This window comes from Rattus rattus, chromosome 1 (assembly GCF_011064425.1).
Source record: "Rattus rattus isolate New Zealand chromosome 1, Rrattus_CSIRO_v1, whole genome shotgun sequence".
NCBI classification, from domain to species: Eukaryota; Metazoa; Chordata; class Mammalia; order Rodentia; family Muridae; genus Rattus; species Rattus rattus.
The window spans coordinates 36036169-36057275 of record NC_046154.1 but is presented as its reverse complement, the minus strand read 5'-3'; the positions used below and the strand labels follow the sequence as shown (position 1 = coordinate 36057275).

At 47.6% G+C, this 21107-nt stretch overlaps 1 protein-coding gene across 1 annotated transcript in view; it reads right to left on the bottom strand.

Annotated features, from left to right (window-relative positions):
- Positions 1 to 5196: 5196 nt before the first annotated feature.
- The window catches only part of Smap2 (small ArfGAP2), a 47180-nt gene continuing 31269 nt past the window's right edge, over positions 5197 to 21107 (bottom strand). The window contains exons 3-10 of the mRNA XM_032898959.1: positions 18879 to 18964; positions 17905 to 17983; positions 13862 to 13948; positions 12558 to 12639; positions 11540 to 11646; positions 10441 to 10606; positions 9209 to 9525; positions 5197 to 6519 (exon numbers count right to left, since the gene is read on the bottom strand). Coding sequence (XP_032754850.1) covers positions 6394 to 6519; positions 9209 to 9525; positions 10441 to 10606; positions 11540 to 11646; positions 12558 to 12639; positions 13862 to 13948; positions 17905 to 17983; positions 18879 to 18964 — 1050 coding nt within the window. The 3' untranslated portion in view covers positions 5197 to 6393. The remainder of the gene's footprint in view (positions 6520 to 9208; positions 9526 to 10440; positions 10607 to 11539; positions 11647 to 12557; positions 12640 to 13861; positions 13949 to 17904; positions 17984 to 18878; positions 18965 to 21107) is intronic.

The window sequence follows — 21107 nt, the reverse complement described above, 5'->3', positions numbered from 1 at the left end:
TAGGCTTAAGACCCTCAACATAGCTACCTGGAAGTAAGTCTTCCACTAGCAGCCTTCACATTAAGATACAGAACTCTCAGCTCTGCTTGTATCATGCCTGCCTGGATACTGCCATGTTCCTGCCTTGACGATACTGAACTGAATCTCTGAACCCGTAAGTCAGCCCCAATGAAATGTTGTCTTTTATAAGACTTGCCTTGGTCACAGTGTCTGTTCACAGCAGTAAAACCCCAACTAAGACATGTAAATACACAGATATACATAAATATATATTTCCTCATTGTTTATTTATTGAGAGAAACTACTCCTCAGATGCCTGGAGGAAGGACATGGCATGTTCTAGCTAAGTTGCCAGCAAGCCTGAGAAACCTGGACACTTAGTAGCCTCTCACTGTTGAGGTCCAGCTTCTTCGTGTTAAGGACACCAGGGTCCTTCTGCTTCTTCATGACATTTTAAAGTCATAACTAAAAAGGAAAATCACAAAATATTCTTACCTTGTTTGTTCCTGAGAGTGAGGCAGACAGTTGTTATTGGCTTTTTCCTTCATTGGTTTGAAACTCAGACCTTATTTCTTACAAACAACGCTAAAAATTCACCATGCACATTTAACGTGAGGTAGCCCGTTTCTTTAAACATATTTTGGTGTAGTCCTCAGCCCACACTGGTAGGTTTCCAGCCCTACCATCCCATGAACATTGGTGCACGCTGTCAAATGCTGAGTCTGACTGTCCTTCCCTTCTCGTTCTGTCCACTGAGCTTCCCTCCTGACTTGACACCTGTGATCTCTCCATCTCAATAGGCTCGTCCCTAAGGATGCTCGGGCTCGCATCTTCATCTCCATGAATTATGTCCTCCAAGGTTCTTCTTGTAGCCCCCACTTCTCTGATCCCATCCACCCCTTCCACAGGGCTAACTCTCATTTTTTTGGCATGCCCCAGAAACTCAGATTTCTTTCATTTCTTTCTCTCCATCCCACTTCCTAGACATGGCTGACCTCCAGCTTTATCTCCTGGTGTATTTTTCTGGTTGCTTTTCCCAAGTGGTATTCCATGGATATTATTATATACTTTTTAAAATGGATTCTACTGTAAAGTTAGGCTAGAAAGCCTAGAAAGCCATGGAAACTTTCTCCTATAGGACTTTCTGGAACTCCACTACTGCTATTAGAGTCTAGACACAATGAGGATTTCTGAGGGACAGCGAATGCTCCTCAGTGCCTCATCAGCATAAGCTGCTGCCTTGAATCAGTGCATTCTCCCCTAGTGCCATTCCGGGGTCCTAGGCCAGCTTTACCGTCTTCTGGCCCCGTGGCTTTCATCTCGCGTCCTCAGACACGTTATTCCCATGGTACAAGGGCAAGCATCTACAACTCAAGTGGGAACGTGACATCTGTGGTTCACACTTGAGGGTGAACTCCCCCTGGATCTGGGAAGCTTTCCTGTGACCTGGCCAGCTCCTGTCTCATCTCACGCTGTAGACCCACTTCACGGCAGGACTCTCCACCTGCTCTCGCTTCTCCAAATTGTCTTTGTTTACACGGTGCCATCGGGAAAATCCCGCCCCTTCCCTCTACCCACTGGCTAACTGCTACTTCTCTAAGACTCAGCTCAGATGCCACTCTTCTTAGGAGGAATTCCTGATGGCACCCTGACACCAGCTCATAATCCATTGTACCAGCAATTAGAAACGTGTTACCCAAAGCTTAAGATCAGGGACATTTCCCCACTTTAAGTCCTAAAATCTAGCGGGTCCAAAGACTCGGCCCTCCTCTCTTAATGCCACCTCCGAGACGAACCCATCCATCCTGCCACCTCCCAAACTCATGTCTCCAGCCAGCTCATTTCCAAAACCCAAGTACAACTGCTTTACTCTTCTGTCTGCCACACTGGTAGTTTATTCATGTCTGTTAAAACATAACAGACATGATATGCCTCTGATATCCTTCCCCAGGTCCTCATGCTCATTATCTTCTTACCTTAATTAATTAATTTGTTAATTGTCTCTCTTTCCTACCAAAATACCCACACACAACTACAGTAGTTGCTTACCGTGCTGTCTCTACTGCCTCAGACAGTTTCTGGCATAATGTTTACACATTAAATATGTGTTGGATGAAATAATGTCTAACACAAGTCTGGCACATAATTCTTACTGACATTGGAACGCTTGCTAATTGCCCTATATTGTGTTAAATGCACCACAGGAATTACTTTGTCTTAAGACTACGATTGGCTCCATTTTATACTGAGACCTCTAGAGATAAGAAGTTGTTGGAATCCCAGTTAACAATGATACGGGTACTAGTGTAGCCTTGCTGTGAGTGGCTACTGTACTATCCCTTCATTTACACTAGCTATTCAGCTGTGTGCTCTAATGAAGGGACAGTGAAGGTGGAAGATGGGAAGGGAAGGGGCACGGTACCCTCTGTGAGAGCAGGAGGGGAGCACGGTACCCTCTGTGAGAGCAGGGAGGGAGCACGGTACCCTCTGTGAGGGCAGGAGGGGAGCACGGTACCCTCTGTGAGAGCAGGGAGGGAGCACGGTACCCTCTGTGAGGGCAGGGAGGGAGCACTGTACTCTCTGTGAGAGCAGGAAGGGAGCACGGTACCCTCTGTGAGAGCAGGGAGGGAGCACGGTACCCTCTGTGAGAGCAGGGAGGGAGCACGGTACCCTCTGTGAGAGCAGGGAGGGAGCACGGTACCCTCTGTGAGGGCAGGAGGGGAGCACGGTACCCTCTGTGAGAGCAGGGAGGGAGCACGGTACCCTCTGTGAGGGCAGGAGGGAGCACGGTACCCTCTGTGAGAGCAGGGAGGGAGCACACGGTACCCTCTGTGAGAGCAGGGAGGGAGCACGGTACCCTCTGTGAGAGCAGGGAGGGAGCACTGTACTCTCTGTGAGAGCAGGAGGGAGGAAGGTACTCTCTGTGAGAGCAGGAGGGGAGCACGGTACCCTCTGTGAGAGCAGGAGGGAGCACGGTACTCTCTGTGAGAGCAGGGAGGGAGCACGGTACCCTCTGTGAGAGCAGGAGGGAGCACGGTACCCTCTGTGAGAGCAGGAGGGGAGCACGGTACCCTCTGTGAGAGCAGGAGGGAGCACGGCCCTCTGTGAGCAGGAGGGAGCACGGCACTCTCTGTGAGAGCAGGAGGGGAGCACGGTGCCCTCTGTGAGGGGGCAGGAGGGGAGCACGGTACCCTCTGTGAGAGCAGGGAGGGAGCACGGTACCCTCTGTGAGAGCAGGGAGGGAGCACGGTACCCTCTGTGAGAGCAGGAGGAGCACGTGCCCTCTGTGAGGGCAGGAGGGAGCACGGTGCCCTCTGTGAGAGCAGGGAGGGGAGCACGGCACCCTCTGGAGAGCAGGGAGGGGAGCCACGGTGCCCTCTGTGAGAGCAGGAGGGAGCACGGTGCCCTCTGTGAGAGCAGGGAGGGAGCACGGTGCCCCCTCTGTGAGAGCAGGGAGGGAGCACGGTGCCCTCTGTGAGGGGCAGGAGGGGAGCACGGTGCCCCTCTGTGAGAGCAGGGAGGGAGCACGGTACCCTCTGTGAGAGCAGGGGAGGAGCACGGTTGCACCCTCTGTGAGAGCAGGGAGGGGCACTGTACTCTCTGTGAGAGCAGGAAGGGAGCACGGTGCCCTCTGTGAGCAGGAGGGGAGGGCACGGTGCCCTCTGTGAGAGCAGGGGAGGAGCACGTACCCTCTGTGAGAGCAGGGAGGGGAGCACTGTACTCTCTGTGAGAGCAGGAGGGAGCACGGTGCCCTCTGTGAGAGCAGGGAGGGAGCACGGTACTCTCTGTGAGAGCAGGGAGGGAGCACGGTACTCTCTGGAGAGCAGGGAGGGAGCACTGTGCTCTCTGTGAGGAGCAGGAGGGGGCACGGTACCCTCTGTGAGAGCAGGGGAGGGGAGCACTGTCCTCTTTGTGGGTGCAGGAGGGAGCACGGTACCCTCTGTGAGAGCAGGGAGGGAGCACTGTACTCTCTGTGAGAGCAGGAGGGAGCACGGTACTCTCCGGGAGAGCAGGGAGGGAGCACTGTACTCTCTGTGAGAGCAGGAGGGGAGCACGGTACTCTCTGTGAGAGCAGGGAGGGGCGGGCGCACGGTACCCTCTGTGAGAGCAGGGAGGGCGCCAACTGGAGGCAGGAATGCACGGCAGGCCTTGTCCTCTGCTTTTACCCTCCCCACCTAGCCAAGCAGAGCACCTGTCTCTTATACACATCTAGATGTGTATAAGAGACAGCGGTACCCTCTGTGAGAGCAGGGCGGGAGCACGGTACCCTCTGTGAGAGCAGGGAGGGAGCACGGTACTCTCTGTGAGAGCAGGGAGGGAGCACGGTACCCTCTGTGAGAGCAGGGAGGGAGCACGGTACTCTCTGTGAGAGCAGGGAGGGAGCACTGTACTCTCTGTGAGGGCAGGAGGGGAGCACGGTACTCTCTGTGAGAGCAGGGAGGGAGCACGGTACTCTCTGTGAGAGCAGGGAGGGAGCACGGTACTCTCTGTGAGAGCAGGGAGGGAGCACGGTACTCTCTGTGAGAGCAGGGAGGGAGCACTGTACCCTCTGTGAGAGCAGGGAGGGAGCACTGTACCCTCTGGAGAGCAGGAGGGGAGCACGGTACCCTCTGTGAGAGCAGGGAGGGAGCACGGTACCCTCTGTGAGAGCAGGGAGGGCGTCAACTGGAGGAAGGAATGCACTGCAGGCCTTGTCCTCTGCATTTACCCTCCCCACCTAGCCAAGCAGAGCACCACCCCTGTTTCCCGATGGAGTTCACCTCATCCTAGGTTTCTCTGCTTAGAGAGGGCTGGGTCACCTTTAATCAGGCAACCAAAGAGAGCTACTGTGACCTTGCTCGTGAGGGTTTAAACTATTTGCTCTGGGTACAGAGAAAGCACAAAGTGTTCACAGAGCAGTCTTGGAGTCTACTATTGCCTCTGCCAAAGAAGGGTGTTCTTTCTCTGGGTCTCAGCTTTTCCATCTCCAGGGAAAACCTCCAGATCCTAATGTTCCATGACCCAGGCCCCTTAGCTCACTGCTCCCACTATCACTGAAAAAAGGTCTCCTATGTCCTGGACTGGCCTGCCCTTGGTACTAAGAACGCAATTCTTTAAGATGCGCAAGTAAAGGCAGAAGCTGCTCTTGGGAAGCAGAGATCCTGTGTGTGTCTCACTGTCTTCCAAGAGTGACACAGTGACAGTCGAGCAAAATGGTCCTTCCCTGCAATATTTATTAAGGAGTTTACACATACACAGGAGAAAGGCAACCAGGCGCTGTGGTTCCCACACATGACATCTCTGAAGCAAAGTTTTCTTGTTTGAATTTTCAAGAGGAGTGAACAACGGCCGAGAGAAAGCTGTCCAGGCCCTCTGCCTCTTACAGCTGGAGAAGGTGGGCATCAGCACTCAGACACGAGGGCACAGAGACTGGAGATGGGAAAGGGAAAGGAGAAGGGACCTACCAATGAGACGGCAAGTTTTAAACTGTAGGACAACCTGGCAACAGTTTAGGCTGCTGATAAATTAACTCCTCTCTGCTGTAAACCTAGAACTATAAAAACAAAAACACACCCAGAGCAGATGGGGAGGTGGCATGTGGGATCCACACATCAACACGCACACAAGCAGTTGAGCTCTGCGTTTCCTCTGAGGGGCTGCTCTTCTAGCCACAGGGCTAGATCCGGCTCAAGGTAGGCAGAAGGCGGGGAGGGGAGATGTGTGTGTGTCTGTGGGGGACATTCGTGGAGTCTCTGGTGCTAATAAAGGCTGACGACTGAAGCAGCTCCAGATCCTGCAGCACTCAGAGTGAGTGGACTGATATTTCTGCCCATTTTCATAGGAAAGGCTGGCCTCACTCCAGGGCCAGGGCCAGGGCCACACTGACCCAAGACACAGGATTGTCTGACTGCAGGATTTCCTTCATTCCTGAAAGGCTGGGAACATGATGGCTCCCTCTTCAAGCAAAACTCTCAGAACTTAGAAACAGCTTATAACAAATGAAGACCTTTTCTACTCTCCACTCTGCCAAGCACTCATTCTTAACAGACCTTTCTGAGGGTCTGAGGAGGCTCTACCTCAAGGGGAGGTACTGAGCAGTGTATATGTTCTCCTGCAGTTCATGTGCCCTCTTCTGCCAATAATCCTAAGGTGCTGGTGCTGGGAGGGTCGGGGTCGGGGTAGGGGTGGGAGGAGATCCGGACAGTCAGGGGACATGACCAACATAAAGCAACAGAGAGGTCTACGACGCTGGGAAGGGATGGACTAGGCAGAATGCCAAACTGCATATGACTTATGATCAATTTCTAAACCAAACAGAGAGAGGTAGGAAAAAGGGAAGGGGAGGGCTGGGAAAGAAGAGGAGGGAGGAAAGCAAGGGCCGAAGAGAGTGGCAGCCATACAGGTGCTTTGCTTTTATTTCCACATCTGAGGACTGAGAGTCTGATTGGCTGCCTGGCCATTTCCACCGCCCATTGACTGTCCATAGCTCATCATGCCGTTGGCTCCGTAGAAGTTCATCCCAGCCATCTGCTGGGTCATCTGAAAAGGACAGAGATTTCTCAGATTAGGCCACGGACCTTAGTCAGTGAACAGGGCAGGGAGGAGTCCTTCTGTTTGTGGGAGGTAAGAAGGACTCCTGAGTCCAGCGAACTTCTCTTTTCCAGGCCCTCTCCTCAGAGCCTCGCTGAAGGAACTACTGTCAGCTGGCCACAGCCTTGCCCTGAAGAGCCCAGAGACAGACTCCTGCTACCGCGCTCCGCCTCATCGCCAGCAGAGGGCATCACTGTCCGTGTCAGTGCTTCAGCATGCTTGCTTGGGAAGCTGGGGCGATGGGCCTCCTACTGAATAAATGAAGGAAGAACAGGGGCAATAACCTGCATCTTCCATCTATGACAGCCAGAGAGGCTGGAGAGTGCAGCATGGGTGGGACAGCGGCTCCTTTGTGCTGTTTGGGTAAGACAGGGTCTCCCTGTGCCTTACTGACTGGCCTGGACTCACCTTGTAGACCAGACTTGCAGTGACTATCCAGCTCTGCCACATGAGTGGCACTAGGAGCAGCACAGAGAACTAGGATTGGGGACATGTGCTATTACGCTGGCCAGCAGGGACTTCCTTGTAATGAGATTGAAAGACAGACTGACAATCTTAAGTCCCCTGAGCACAGCGTGTTTGCTACATAAACAAACTCTTGTTCTCCCATCAACTTTTCAAAAGATTTCAGTTTTCCTTAAAGTTGAAAATTAGGTAAAAATTGGAAAAATAATACAACAAAATCCATGTTTCATCTTTCAATTTACGAGCTGTTAAAACTTTCCCTGATTTGTTTGTGTACACATCCATATGTATGTGTATATATATATATATATATATATATATATATGTATGTGTATATATATGTGTATGTGTGTGTATACTAAACCTTACTGCAGGCGTCACACCACTCACCCCTGGAGGTCAGGAGACCTCATGAGAATGAACACTTTCCCAAAACCACACGGTAGGTAGCATACCCAAGAAATGTTACAGTGCTATCGCAGTCCACACTTCCGTCTCAGCCCTTTCCTCTCATGTCAGTCTGGGTGTTGACTTTTTTTTTTTTTTTTTTTTTTTTCTTTTTTTTGAGCTGGGGATCGAACCCAGGGCCTTGCTTCCTAGGCAAGCGCCTACCACTGAGCTAAATCCCCAACCCCGGTGTTGACTTCTTGTTTAATGTGACCCACAGGCTTGTATAGGGAAGATGTACGGAGGTGGCCCCGTCAGGGAATGTTCTTGTTTTTAAGTCATAAAAGGTTCCCGAGAGTTAAAGTTGGCTGCTGTGCATCAGTTCTCCAAATATCATAAAATGGATCTTCCTGTTGGGCAGGCATAGAGTGTGCCTCTAATCCCACCACTGGGGAGGCAGAGGCAAGCAGATCTCTGTGTGTATGAGTCTGGTCTACAGTGTGAGTTCTAGGACAGCCAGGATACACAAAGAAACCCTGTCTTGAAATAAAAGAAAGAAACCAAAACAAAAAGGCTTTCCTCCTCCTACCTCATGCTTGCCCCCCCCCCACCCTTGCCTTTCCAAGTTACCAACCGAGACACGTGTGTTTTCACTCAGGTTCCGTGTCTGCGAGGCCCCGGTTAACCAGAGCTCTGCTCTGCCATGCCTTCGGGCTACTCCAGGAAGGCCTCCACCAGGATGGGCCTTTCTCTTTCTGGGTCAGTCACCGCTAGGCCCTTACCCCCTGCATTCTTTTTGCAGTTTCCTCTGTGGTGCTACCTCAGTGGAGTAGGATGCTCCTGGGCCTAATACCATGTTACTGAAGTGTGGGTTGATGTCTACATGCAGGTGAGGGCGGGCACGAGATAAGGCAAGGCCTGTGATTGGGCAGTGAAAAAGAAAGGCAGGGGCAGTTTTTGAAAGGCAGCAGAGAGAGAGGAGGAGAGGAGAAGATGGAGGAGGAGAAGGATGACCCACCCCTGTGTGGCTTTAAATAGCCACAGTTAGCTATGGGTATCTTATAAGAGATGGATTATTACAGGACAAATTGCCTTATCTAGTTGGGCAGTTTATATCAATATCAGTTGGCTCTGAGTTTATTGTGTAGACATTTTGTGGAGTGAGAATTACTGATATAAATGTGATTGATAAGTTACAAGTCTCTAGAGCTTTGGTTTTACTGGGTTGCTGGGAATGAGAGCAAAGTCCACAGCAGAGAGCCTCAGATAGGCGGTCTCTGCGTGGGACTGGTGTGGCAGCCGCCAGCCGTGAGAACTAAGTGGATGGCTGCTGACGGGGCTGCCATGCCCGAGACTGACGCAGGGCTATGGAGATGCTCTGATTGCCCTGGGCCGAGAGTCTGCCGAGTCTGGCTGAGATGAGAACACCCTGCTGACGCCATGTGGCCTGACAGTGCCAGTGATAGCATGGCTTGGTGTCTCATTTCATATTTCTTAAAATTTACCCTGACACTGAAGCCTGCAATAGTGGTTTTATTTGTACCCCTTGCTTGTCTGTAGAGGCTTGATTTTGTTTTGGGGAAGTTGTAGAGAGACTCAGACTTAGTTCCTATAGAAACTCAGGAATCCTTAACTTCAGCCAGGCCTTCCAGGGAAATAAAAACAAGGTATTCCTCTGGCATTAGCTTGTCTGTATAGGAAAGCTTTGAGGGGTAAAGGAGTGGCGCCAGCTCAGACACTGAGGACAGCTCTGAAGCCTCGTCCCTGGTACAACGAGGCTGCTTACCTGAGTGAGGTTCCACTGCAGTTGCTGAGCTGGCTGAACACCGTACACAGTCTGGGGCATGGCTGCCATGCTCGCCATGTAGCCGGCCTGCTGAGTGGTCATCATCCCGCTCGGCACGCCCGCCATGGAAGCCTGCATGCCCCCCATATAGCCTGCGGGCATGGCCATAGGGGTGACCATTCCAGAGGCTCCTGGGTGAGCTACCATGCCGACTGGTGGGGGCATCATGCTCCCCATGATGCTGTTAGGTGGTGTAACCCCAGGGAAGCTGGGGTACGCTGTGGGATATGCCATCTGAGCAGGAGCCATGAACATTGCTGCCAAGAAAACACACATAAGGGTCTGTTAGAGGAAAAGACAGTTAGCCCAGATACTTCTACCTGTTCCTTTCCAGGAAGAAGTTCTCCTGTCATTCAACTTGGAACCCTGGTCTCCACAGCAGGGCAGCAGGAGACATTCCTACAAGACTTTTTGTGGTTCTCACTGGCCTCACTCTGATCTAGGTGTCAGAGGCTGACCCTGACCTTGAACTGATGGCATTATATCCATCTGCAGATATATATATATATACACACACATACATACACACACACACACACATATACATACATATATATATATATATATATATATATATATATATATTTGCAGCCTCTTCGGCAATGTCATATTCAAGTTTGTTTTATACATGATGTTCTTGACCTCAGAGTTAACTAGTCCTTGTCATAACAAAACAATTCCTTTTATAAATTAGCATGCAGTGGAACATGTTTCTTTACAGCATTTGTCATACACACTTACTTTTGGTTGATTCCCGTCCCCCCATACACTCCTCCCCCTGCTGTGCCCTGTGCCTCCCCTCCCCCTCCTCCCGTTTCCAAGTTTCCACGTCACTCCTGGTACAGCCTCCCCATCTCTTCTCTTAAAGCCTCCTTCCTCCCCCTCTCCTGGGCCCCTTCTGTTTTACTGGGCTCTGCCCACAAGTGCTGTCTTATATATGGATTCTAACCATAATTTTTGCACGTTTACTTATGTGAGAGTAAAATTATACATGTGGTATGTGTATTTCTTAGCCTGGGTTATCTCACTTAACATAATATTTCCACTTCTATACATTGTTTTCAAATTTCATTTTTCTGTACGGTTGAGTAAAATTCCAACACAATAAATAATTCTTGCACGTTTGCTCTCAAGTCTCTCCCTGGAGCAGGTCTAAACCTTATAGACTCTACCTTGGGCAGGCATTTGAGGCGTCTGGGATCCATACAGTGACAGGATGGAGTCCTTGGAGAGCTGTTTCTTGCCTGTTTCTTCTGACTTGCTCCCCGGCTCTGGAAATAGGTTCAGGTTTTCAGGGACAGAACCAGCACTCCCTGCAGTTGGCATGGAACCTACAGCCTAGTGCACAGAAGGCAGCAGGACAATTAGACTGGTCCTCTGGGGAAGAACCCTTACCCTTTCTCTGCTTCTAACCCTTCTGATAAGAATTCATGGCTCATGAGCCAGCTGTGGTAGCTCATGACCTTGGAGACTGAGGCAGGAGGCCAGCTGCGAGTCTGAGGACACTTGGGCTACACAGTGAGATCTAGGTTAGCCTGCACAACACTGTTAAAGTATGAAACACTGAGGGATAGGGGAGTAGAAAAAGAAAGAAAAGAATGTATGGCTCATGTTAAGTCAGCATCTTCCTGAAAATTTTATCATAAAAAGAGCAGATACGCCTTGCGGATTAAGCTCTGGTACAAGCCTTTGTTCTTTAACAAAACAAAGAAACAATGTGACTTGATAAGGAAAACAAAATAAAAATAACCCCAAAATGATGCAGCATGGAGAACTGAGTTTAGTCAGTGCACAGACTGGCGATAGTTGCCTAAGAAATATTCCAGAAACAACTTCCATAGCTAAGTGTTCCTCATCTGAAAAATATCCATTTTGGAGAATTCTCGTGGAAATATGAAAGTATGAACAAAATATACAAAATAACACAGACACTATTTCTGGGACATTCCTCAAATAAGAGCAAGTGATATTCAAGTCTTCCACACCCACAACACCTTGGGAGGGGGTCTGACCAAGCAGTTCACCTCAAGTATCAGCCTTAACAATATGACAGCCCTGTGACACTGGCCCATTCAAATAGTCACTCTTTGAGGACAACAGACAAAATAGGATGAAGCAGTAATCTTGGGCTGTAACAGGGTAACACAATGCCAAAGAGAAAAATCAAGAGAAACAAAAGTTCAGCCCTACCAAGGAAGCAGACCTGATTCTGTGATTCACTCTCAACTTTTCTGGAATCCTCTTTAATTCTGAGACATACAGAAGGCTTACCTTTCTGGAAACTGAAGAAGGGGATGGAACAGAGGCCAAAAGATCTAGATCCTTTTCTAGGGCATTGCTGGTCTTACTGTTTGCAATAGAGCAGGCCACAGGAGCATCTGGGAAGAAAAGCAAAATTAAACACAGCCCAGACATGAAGACCTGTCCTCTATGTGAGACAAGACCACACAGGCTCCATCTGGTCTTGGCCCAGGGAGCCTGGATAGGGTTTTTAAACAGAAGCCTCACCCCACATTCCTACCAGGGCTTTGGAGTAGGTTACAGCTTGCTGTCAGAGGGCTCCAGAAACTCAGGCCTGAGGGCCACATCAGGGCTCAGCTGAGTGGCTGGTTTCCTCCTGGCTACTAGAAGGACAGGTGTGCAGGACTCACTTGCAGAGATAAATGGGGTGTGGAAATTGGAGCCCTGGTAGTCAACAACCTGAATCAGCAGCAGAGACCAGATGGTACAACCAACCATCAATGCTGTGAAACAGAACAGCTTTCTCCTTACAAGAGGCAGAATCAGAACCACCAAGGGAGAACTGCACGGTAATGGCCACTTCAGAAAATGGCTGCACAGGAGCGGTGGCTGTAGCTGAGCATAGGAGAGCGACAAAAGGCTCAGAGGTGCTGTTTCATGGAATTGCCGACTTCTACTGAGGGCTTGGTGTGAAACTGAAGGCCAGGAACCACAGAGGTGACCACAGCATCTCAAGCAGACACTGAGTAACAACAGCCCATAGTTCTGCACACGACATTCGAAGGTTACACAACCTGTCCAGGATCCCTGACTGTAAGTGGCACTGTGGGGACTGCTGCAAAGGCCATGCTCTCTCAGCCACTGCACTGAGCTGTTGCTCTGAAAAAGCCCCAGTGAACACTGAGTAACTGTTCAGGACTAAACAGGAAGGACACGAGCTAGCGACTTCAGTGAACACAAACATAGGCCTTGACTCCCAGGCTTCCTAGAGTGGTCGAGAATTCACTGAATTTGCAAGAATACAAGAGTTGAAAAGCCTAATTCTTACCAAGGCCCAACAAGTCCATGACAGGGGCTGCGGATTTCGGGGAGCTTTTCCGAGGTAGCTGTGCGTCTTCTTTTTTCTGTGGCTAAGATGAAAAAATGTTATAAAAAAGAGCAAGCGACTGTTCTTGACACCCCCACCCCCACCACTGTAAAGCCACAGGTATTCTTGTGGTGCGGCTGTCTGTCAAAGACAGTTACTAAAGAAACAAGACTCAGGAAGTGCCAGGAAGCATGAGTGCATGAACGGAATGTGAGAAGCAGAGCCCTGGTAAACAGTGCCCTGGTTGGCTTGTTTAGCTTTTTAGAGAGGCCTGACCTCAGTATGTGGGAACTCAACACCTTTCAGTTTATTTTAAAGATCACTTTAAAGAGGTCTGACCTACTCTGCCTTAATCAGAATGGGCTGATTTCACAGATGAGATTCAGTGATGTACAGGATTTTCCCTTAAGCAATAGTATAAAACTGTCTCTTGAGAATGGTGAGATGGCTCAGTGGTTAAGAACACAGGCTGATCTTGAAGTCTAGGGGGACACAATCCCTTCTTCTGGTCTCTGCAGGCACCAGGCACACATGTGGTGCACATATATACATGCATTCACATACATAAAAATAAACAAGCCTTTAGAAAATAAAAAAATTGAAAATCTTTTCTCTTATGATCATAAACCCCTAGAGAATCTACTATCCGGCCATAGTGTGTTTCACGGGAAAGGGAGCGTGACTGACTTGTGGACTACTTCAGGCTGCCACAGGGGGATGACGTAAGAAGTCTGATGGAGGCTAACACAGAGGGACATCTGCTTAGAAGGATCGCTTGGCACTGCTGGGACATGTACCCTGCTGAGAAGGGAAAGAGCGCTCCCACGCTTCCATCTCACCTCCTGTCACAGAGAAGAGCTATAAGCCAGATGTAGTGTGGCACACTACTGACTTCAGCATGTGGAAGTCTCTGAGTTCAAGGCTAGCCGGACCTATAGAATGAGTTCCAGGGCTACATAGTGAAAACCTCTCTCATTAAAAAAGAATAATAAAATACAAAAAAGGAAGGATAGAAGGAGAGGAGAGGGAGAGATGGGGTAGGAAGGGAAGGAGAAGGGAGCAGGGGGTGCTACAGAGTAAGAGCAAGAAGAGCAACAGAGCACATTAGACAGCAACAGGCAATGGGCAAGCAATCGGTGCTCTCTAAACGTTAGTCCCAGAGCAACAGTGCGATATGGTTTCAGACCCACTCATTGCCATGAAACCTCCCACCACTCCCAGATATGTGGGCGTGGGACCACCCACACGGTGAGAGCCCCACTTACCATTTTTACTTTCTCAAAGACAACGGGTTCCATCTTTTTCTCTGGAGCAGGTTCACTCCCTCGTTTCCACTTATCATCCTTCTCTTTCTAAAGTGATTGAGCAGGACAGTGATATCTTAGCATTAGCACAATCAGTGTTTCAGAGCTACAATCCAAATGCAGGCAGGGCAGCGAGTTCACCAGAGGTTCTGATGCAGAGATTCAACCAACTTGGTGTGTGGTGTGAGCACGGCTCTTCCTCATTAGCCTCCGAACTGAATGAGGCAGATTTCACATTTTAAGGCCTCACCACTCTCCAACTCTGTAATACAGATTACTATCTAGGGAAGTTTAAAGTTGTCACCCATTTGTACCCTCTACCTCCTATGTGTTATACAGAACTATATAAAGCCAAATGATCTCAAAAAATAAATACTAAAGGCAGGCAGGTGGTGGATGCCTGTAATCTCATCATTTGGAAGACTGGGGCAGGAGTATTTTGAATTTGAGACCAGTCTAGGGTACATAACAAAGGCCTTCAAAACAACAATCCCCATAAAAGAAAATCCCTTTCAGTTTTTGTTGCTCTTTTGAACTCTGATCCTCTGCAAAAGCATCAAGTGCTCTTAACCACTGGGCCCTGACTCTGGTCTTTTTACCTCTATTTTTTTAAAATTAGGAAACAAAGCTAGAGGCTGGGCATAGTGAAAAACTTGCCTGCACTTAAAATGTTCACAGGCAGCCTTGGCTACAGAATGGATTCCAAAACAGCCAGGGCCATACAGAGAAATCCTTTCTCAGAGGGAGAAAGGGGAGGAAGGAGTGAGGGGGAGGGGAGGGGAGGAGAGGAGAGACAGAGAGAAAGGGGACTCAGTGGTTAAGAGCACTGGCTGCGGGGCTGGGGATTTAGCTCAGCGGTAGAGCGCTTACCTAGGAAGCGCAAGGCCCTGGGTTCGGTCCCCAGCTCCGAAAAAAAGAACCAAAAAAAAAAAAGAGCACTGGCTGCTCTTCCAGAGGTCCTGAGTTCAATTCCCAGTAACCACATGGTGGCTGATTTCCTCTCCTCGTATATGTGAAGACAGATCACTAATATACATAAAAATAATAAAATATATATTTAAAAAAGAAAGAAAGAAAAGACAGAAACAATCCAGCAAGGGCTTGGTGGTGTAGAACCCCAACTCTTGGATGTGAAGGCAGGAGATGCACTAACGATCACAGAAACCCAGACAGAGCATGCACAACATGTTAGAAGGTTTGCAGGGAGACATTCCTTATAACTAGACTTTGGTTATGCCTCTGAAGGAGGAACACATCCAGATCAGTCACTGGGAGACAATGAGGAAGCATGAGCTCTTCCTCTTAATTTTCATATTTCCTGTAAAAATAGCTTTTCATCACAATACTTTATCTTTTTGTGTATAATGTGGCACTGGAATACAGAATGCTATTTCCTTTTTGTCTCTGGTTTTGGAAGTAGAGACTAATGTAGTCAAGGCTGGCTGCAAATTTACTACGTAGCCAAGGTTGACCTTACACTCCCGATTCTTCTGCATTTACATCCGAAGCGCTAGGGTTATAGATGGGCAGGCGCCATTGTGCCCAGCAGAGCACTACTTACACACTGAGGTTAAGCAGTCTGTCTTTTTTTTTAAACAGACCTTTGAAGGGAATATTGTACACCTGGAATACCAGCTCTAGAAAAGCAGAGGCAGGCAGATCTCTATGAGCTTGGGGTTAGCCTGATTTACATAGCAAATTCAGTCTAGCCAGGGTTTTATGAGACCCTGTCTCAAATATGACAACAAAGCAAAGCAAAACAGACCCCAAACAAACAAAAATAAGCAGAATTTGGATGGGGCCATACCTCAGCAGAACACTACCAAATGTGTACAGCTCCTTAAGTTACATCCCTAGCACTGCACACCAACCAAGTGATCTCTTTTTTTTTTTTTTTTTTTTTTTTTTTTGAGCTGGGGACCAACCCAGGGCCTTGCGCCTCCTAGGTAAGCGCTCTACCACTGAGCTAAATCCCCAGCCCCCCAAGTGATCTCTTAACAGAGCCAGGTACTTCTTGTTTAAAACAAGTTGTTTTCATTCAATGAATGTTCTTCCCTTCTTTATGCGTATGTGTGTCTGTGCATGCCAGCACATGTGTGTGTATGCATATGTGTATCTGTGCATGCCAGCACATGTGTGTGATGCATATGTGTGTCTGTGCATGCCAGCACGTGTGTGTGTGTGTGTGTGTGTATGTGTGTATGCATGTGTGTGTCTGTGCATGCCAGGGCATGTGTGTGTATATGTACGTATATGTGTGTCTGTGCATGTCAGCGCATATACATGTCTGTGTTTGTGTGTATATGTGTGAGACAGAGAGAGAGAGAGAGAGAGAGAGAGAGAGACTATGCAGATCTCAAACTTGTGGCAATCCTCAGTCTCCAGAGGCTGGTATTACAGGTATGTGCCATCATCCTGACTGCTAAAATTATCCTTTTTATTCATGAGGCTGGAGTCTGAAATAACGATTAATTCTTGTTTTAACAAGAATGAAAGAACATCTTAGCATAGCAAATAAAAAAATGCAAGTCTCGGTATTTCTTTCCCATGTGGAAACTCTTGTGGGTGGGGCTGCCCTTCTCCATCTTCCCACTCCCTCTACGCACCCTCTGACCTCGTTTGATTTTATACTTCATATACTTCAGTGCAGTGAACACAGCTTTTATTCGCAAATAAAATAAAATGTGTGTGCTTTGGTTCTAAACTCTTTTTTAAAAGATTTATTTTATTTTAAAATTATGTGTAGTATGTGTGTGAAGGGTTATGTGGTGCATGTGAGTGCAAAGTACCTACAGAGGCTAAAGAGTAGGATCCTGTTGGGTCCTGTGGAACTGGAGTGCCAGGAACTGCGAGCTGTCAGAGTGGAGGTGAGAACTGAGCTCTCATCACTGCTCTCACAGAGAGTCTCTCACAGAGCACATTACTGACTGCCGAGCACCTCTCAGGCTTGCCAAATTCTTTTGGATGGTGCTCTCTGGGATGTCCATGTATAAGGGGTTAATTCTTTCTTGGAACACTTATGTTAACTGACAAGCCTTTTCCCCCTAGACAATGGTGAGGAGACCTTCATTTTAAGTTAGCAAGGAATTCCTTTTCCCTAACTACTGTACCACCTTGTCTGCTGAGACTCAGGAGGTACTGCCCTTCTCATACCCTGTCAAATATCCATCTACAGCCGGTTCCAGTTAGCTTAACTTCTGTTATCTGGGAAGGCTTTTCTGGTGGGGTTTTTTTTTTTTTTTTTTTTTTTTTTTTGAGACAAGGTTTCCCTTTGCCCAGCTGTTCTGGAACTTGCTCTGTAGACCAGGCTGGCCCCGAACTTACAAAGATTTGACTGTATATGTACGTGTGCATAGGTGCGTGCACACACAGACACACAGATACAACTAAATAAATAGGAAGGAATGTGGAGTCAGATGTGGGAGACACTTATATCCCCAGGACTTGGAAAATAGAGGCAGGAGTTTGAGGCCAGGCTAAACTACATGGTAAGACCCTGTCCCAAAAACTCAAAAAAGGAGGAGGGAGGGAAGAAAGAATTTGGAACTGAGAAGTAGTAGCACTTCTCAATGTAGATCAAGGCAAAGAATCCTCTGATGATTGTCCTGCCTGTCCATGAGCTAGGTCCAAAGCATGTTCCATATCATAGCCTTGATACTGGCTTTTTCCTACTTTTACATCTATGTATGTGTTTGTTTGTTTGTTTGTTTGCTGTAAGCTTTAGTTTGTTTATTTATTTGAGACAGGGCCTGACTATGTAACTTTGGCTGGCCTGAAATTGGTATGTAGACCAGGCTGGCCTCAAATCCAGAGATTGCTTGTCTTGGATGGCATTAAAGTGTGCACTGCTATGACAGGCTACTTTCACATTTATTAACTGACCATTTGGGACCATTTGTTACTTCATTGGAATTTTGTTTATAAAGTGGAAATTTCACTTCTTCCCTGGTCTGATTAAAAAGTAAATTATTAGTATAAACAAAACTTAGAGATTTACAACCAACCCTAAGGACATTGATGTCCAGACTTCGGTCCATATATTTCTTCTTCTCATATTTATCTCGAATAAATCCTTCAACAGCTCTGCAAACACTTATTAAGGATGAATCAAAGAACGTGTCTCCATCAGTGGGAATATAAAAGATCAATTTGTCCCCCATGGCAATGCTCTCCCCTTTCCTCCCTGCCTGGTTTCCCCGCGTAGGACTCCTGCTTCTTCATATATAGTTTCCCTTCCAAAACCTTGAAATCACTCCTTCAAGGTTACTGCAGGAATCACCACTTCCTGACTTTCCTTTAGAGTAATGACAACAGCAAGTGGGGCTAACCTTCACTGAACACAGCGACCGCTGTGGCTGATGCTGGGGAAGAAATCGATGGTCTGTTTTAAGGCCCTTGATCAACAGACTTCAAAGGCACCTAAAAGCCTCTCAAAAATAAACTTAGGCCCTGCTGCCAGACTCTGATTGACAGACCTCTGTCACACAACAGGCCCATGTCAAACCCTAAAAAGTAGTCTGCAAAGGTCCTTGAGAAATACCACCTTCAGATGGGCTTGCTCTGTGTTTGTCAGCCCCTGCTGAGGGAATGGAGGAAAAACTATATTGATAAACCAGTCAAGATATTTAAAAAGCAGTACCAGTTTTGCCAATTGCCAGGGTTTAACAGAGCATAGTAAGCCATTCTTCTCATCAAACAATAGTGCCAGAGATTCAGAAACCATTGGAGCTGTCACTCTGTGTAAGAACTCACAGTGAAGTCACTGCAGCCCTAATCCCCTAGCTTTCCTACTTGATGCTAGATGATGGTCCCAACGTCAGCACACAAGCACTTTTTTGTTTTGGTTGCAGTAGAAAGAAAAACCGAAGTCTTTGGCTAATCCATGCAGAGATGGCACAGTCTTATCTCAGGCCTTGAAGGTCGCCTGGCTCTCCCCAAACATCAACACTGCACTCAGCTCTCACTCCAGAAAAGATACGGGTCTATCTGAGGTCGCCGAAAGGTCTCAGGAAGGTAGGCTTCATAGAGTCGGTTTGCTTTTCCATTCCCCATCTCTTGCATGCACTGCAATGAAAGAGAATGCAGAGAAAGGAGGTGAGTCCAGGAGCACCTTCCTCTCGCCCAGTCCTTCCACTGTGCAGATGAAGAGCCAGCTTCAGGGAGTAGCAAAACAAGGCTTAAACTCGCGAGTTCTGCTTCCCCATTTGGTCCCCACAGCTTCTCATCTCCATAAGTTACTTCGAGTTTTTCTTTTTTCCCTGTGTGTCTGGGTGTTGCTTTGTAGCATACAGCTCTGTGCATCCTGTGTGCCCGAGGAGGCCAGAAAAGGACATCTCATTCCCTGGGAGTAGATAGTCTCTGATTCCCTGAACAGGTTTGGTTTGGTTTGGTTTTTAATTGAAAGATGTGTCTAATAAGACACAAATAATCCAGGAATAAATCATTTGGAAACCCAAGCTACGTAGTTACAGCTATCCGTCAGGTTTCTACAGGGCCAGCACTAATAGACGCTGTAAATTACAAGTTAATACAAGTCTTTTCTTTAGCAGTGAGAATTGAACTCAGGGCCTTATACCTGGTAGACAACTGTTTTACCACTAAGCTACACCCTCAACCCTTCTAAACTTATAATTTTATTTAACTTACTTAGTTCTGTTATCAATAAATGTGTATTTTCCATTTAGCATTTATTATTTTTTTAAAGATTTATTCATTTATTATATATAAGTACACTGCAGCTATCTTCAGACACACCAGAAGGAGGGCATCGGATCTCATTACAGATGGCTGTGACTCACCATGTGGTTGCTGGGAATTGAACTCAGGACCTCTGGAAGAGCAGTCAGTACTCTTAACCACTGAGCCATCCCTCCAGCCCTCCATTTAGCATTTAAATAGACCTCTATGCTGGTTAGTTTTAATTTTCAACTTGAAATCATATGGGAAAGGCGTAGTAGCAAGGGAGGCGTTACCTAGACCTGACTGACCTGTGGGTGTGACTGTGGAGAACTGTCTTCATTGTTAATTGGTGTAGGAAGACCTAGCCCCTTGTGGGCGGTACCACTCTCTAGGATCTGCTCTGCCTGTTGGTGTGATGTGGTCAGCTGTTCAATTCCTGACTGGATTACCCAAATCAGCGGCTTGTAACCTAGAGTTGTGAGCCAAATAAACCCTTTCTTTCCTCATTTACGTTGCTTTTGTCAAGGTGTTTTATCACAGCCATAGAAATGAAACTAGAAAAGAAATGCCACTCACCATTTTAGACCTACAGTGGTCTGTAAGTACAGTCTGAGATCATTTCTAAAGGCTCTGTGACACAAACTAAACAAAACCCCCTATTTCTACCATTAACTTTAGCAAGTGGTTTTCTTTGGATCCTCCTTCCTTAATACTCCTACCCCAACCCCATCCCCACCCCACCCCCCACCCCCACCCCCACCCCACCCCCCAAAAAGGAAGGAAAAAACCCTTCAAAAAGGGTTTCATAGGAGGAAAATAAAGAACAATGAAGTTGCACTAAAAAGCAGACTGTAGGCTATGGGGTTTATGTGTCACCACAGGCCAGCAAGCTGACAGCAAGCTAGATGTATGCATGTGTTTTAGCAACGTAACATCATGCTAAGGCTGGAAGCACAGCTCAGAGGCACATGTATGTGAGGCCTTGGCTCAGTCTCTAAAACAAGGAAGAAAACGAGTAGTCTGTGTGGTTTGTTCTTTTTAATGCTGGGGATCAAACCCAGCAAACTTCCTACAGGCTAGTCAAACACTCCCTCACTGAGTTATACCCTCAGCCCAGAAGGTGTTTTTGTTCCTTAGTTTTAAATGTCTGCCTACATCTAAAACTACAAGTGCTGTAACTGTAAATGTCAGAAGTCTCACCATCTTGAAAGAATAATAATCTTACCTGATAGAAAAACACACCTATAATCTCAGTTCTTGGGAGGCTAAGTACAGAAAGAGTTAGAGGCCTGCCTGTCCCAACAACAATGAAAATAGCAATAGCATATAGTATATACTGGGTATAGAAGCACATGCTTTTAATTCTAGCACTCAGAGGGTAAGGACAGGGAGACCTCTGAGTTCTAGGCCAGCCAGGGATAGCTACCCCGTGAGACCCTGTCCCAAATAAATAAATAAAATAAAAATTAGAATTTCACAAATGTGTTTGACAACTATAAGTTTTCCTTTTCCTTTTTCTTCACTTTCA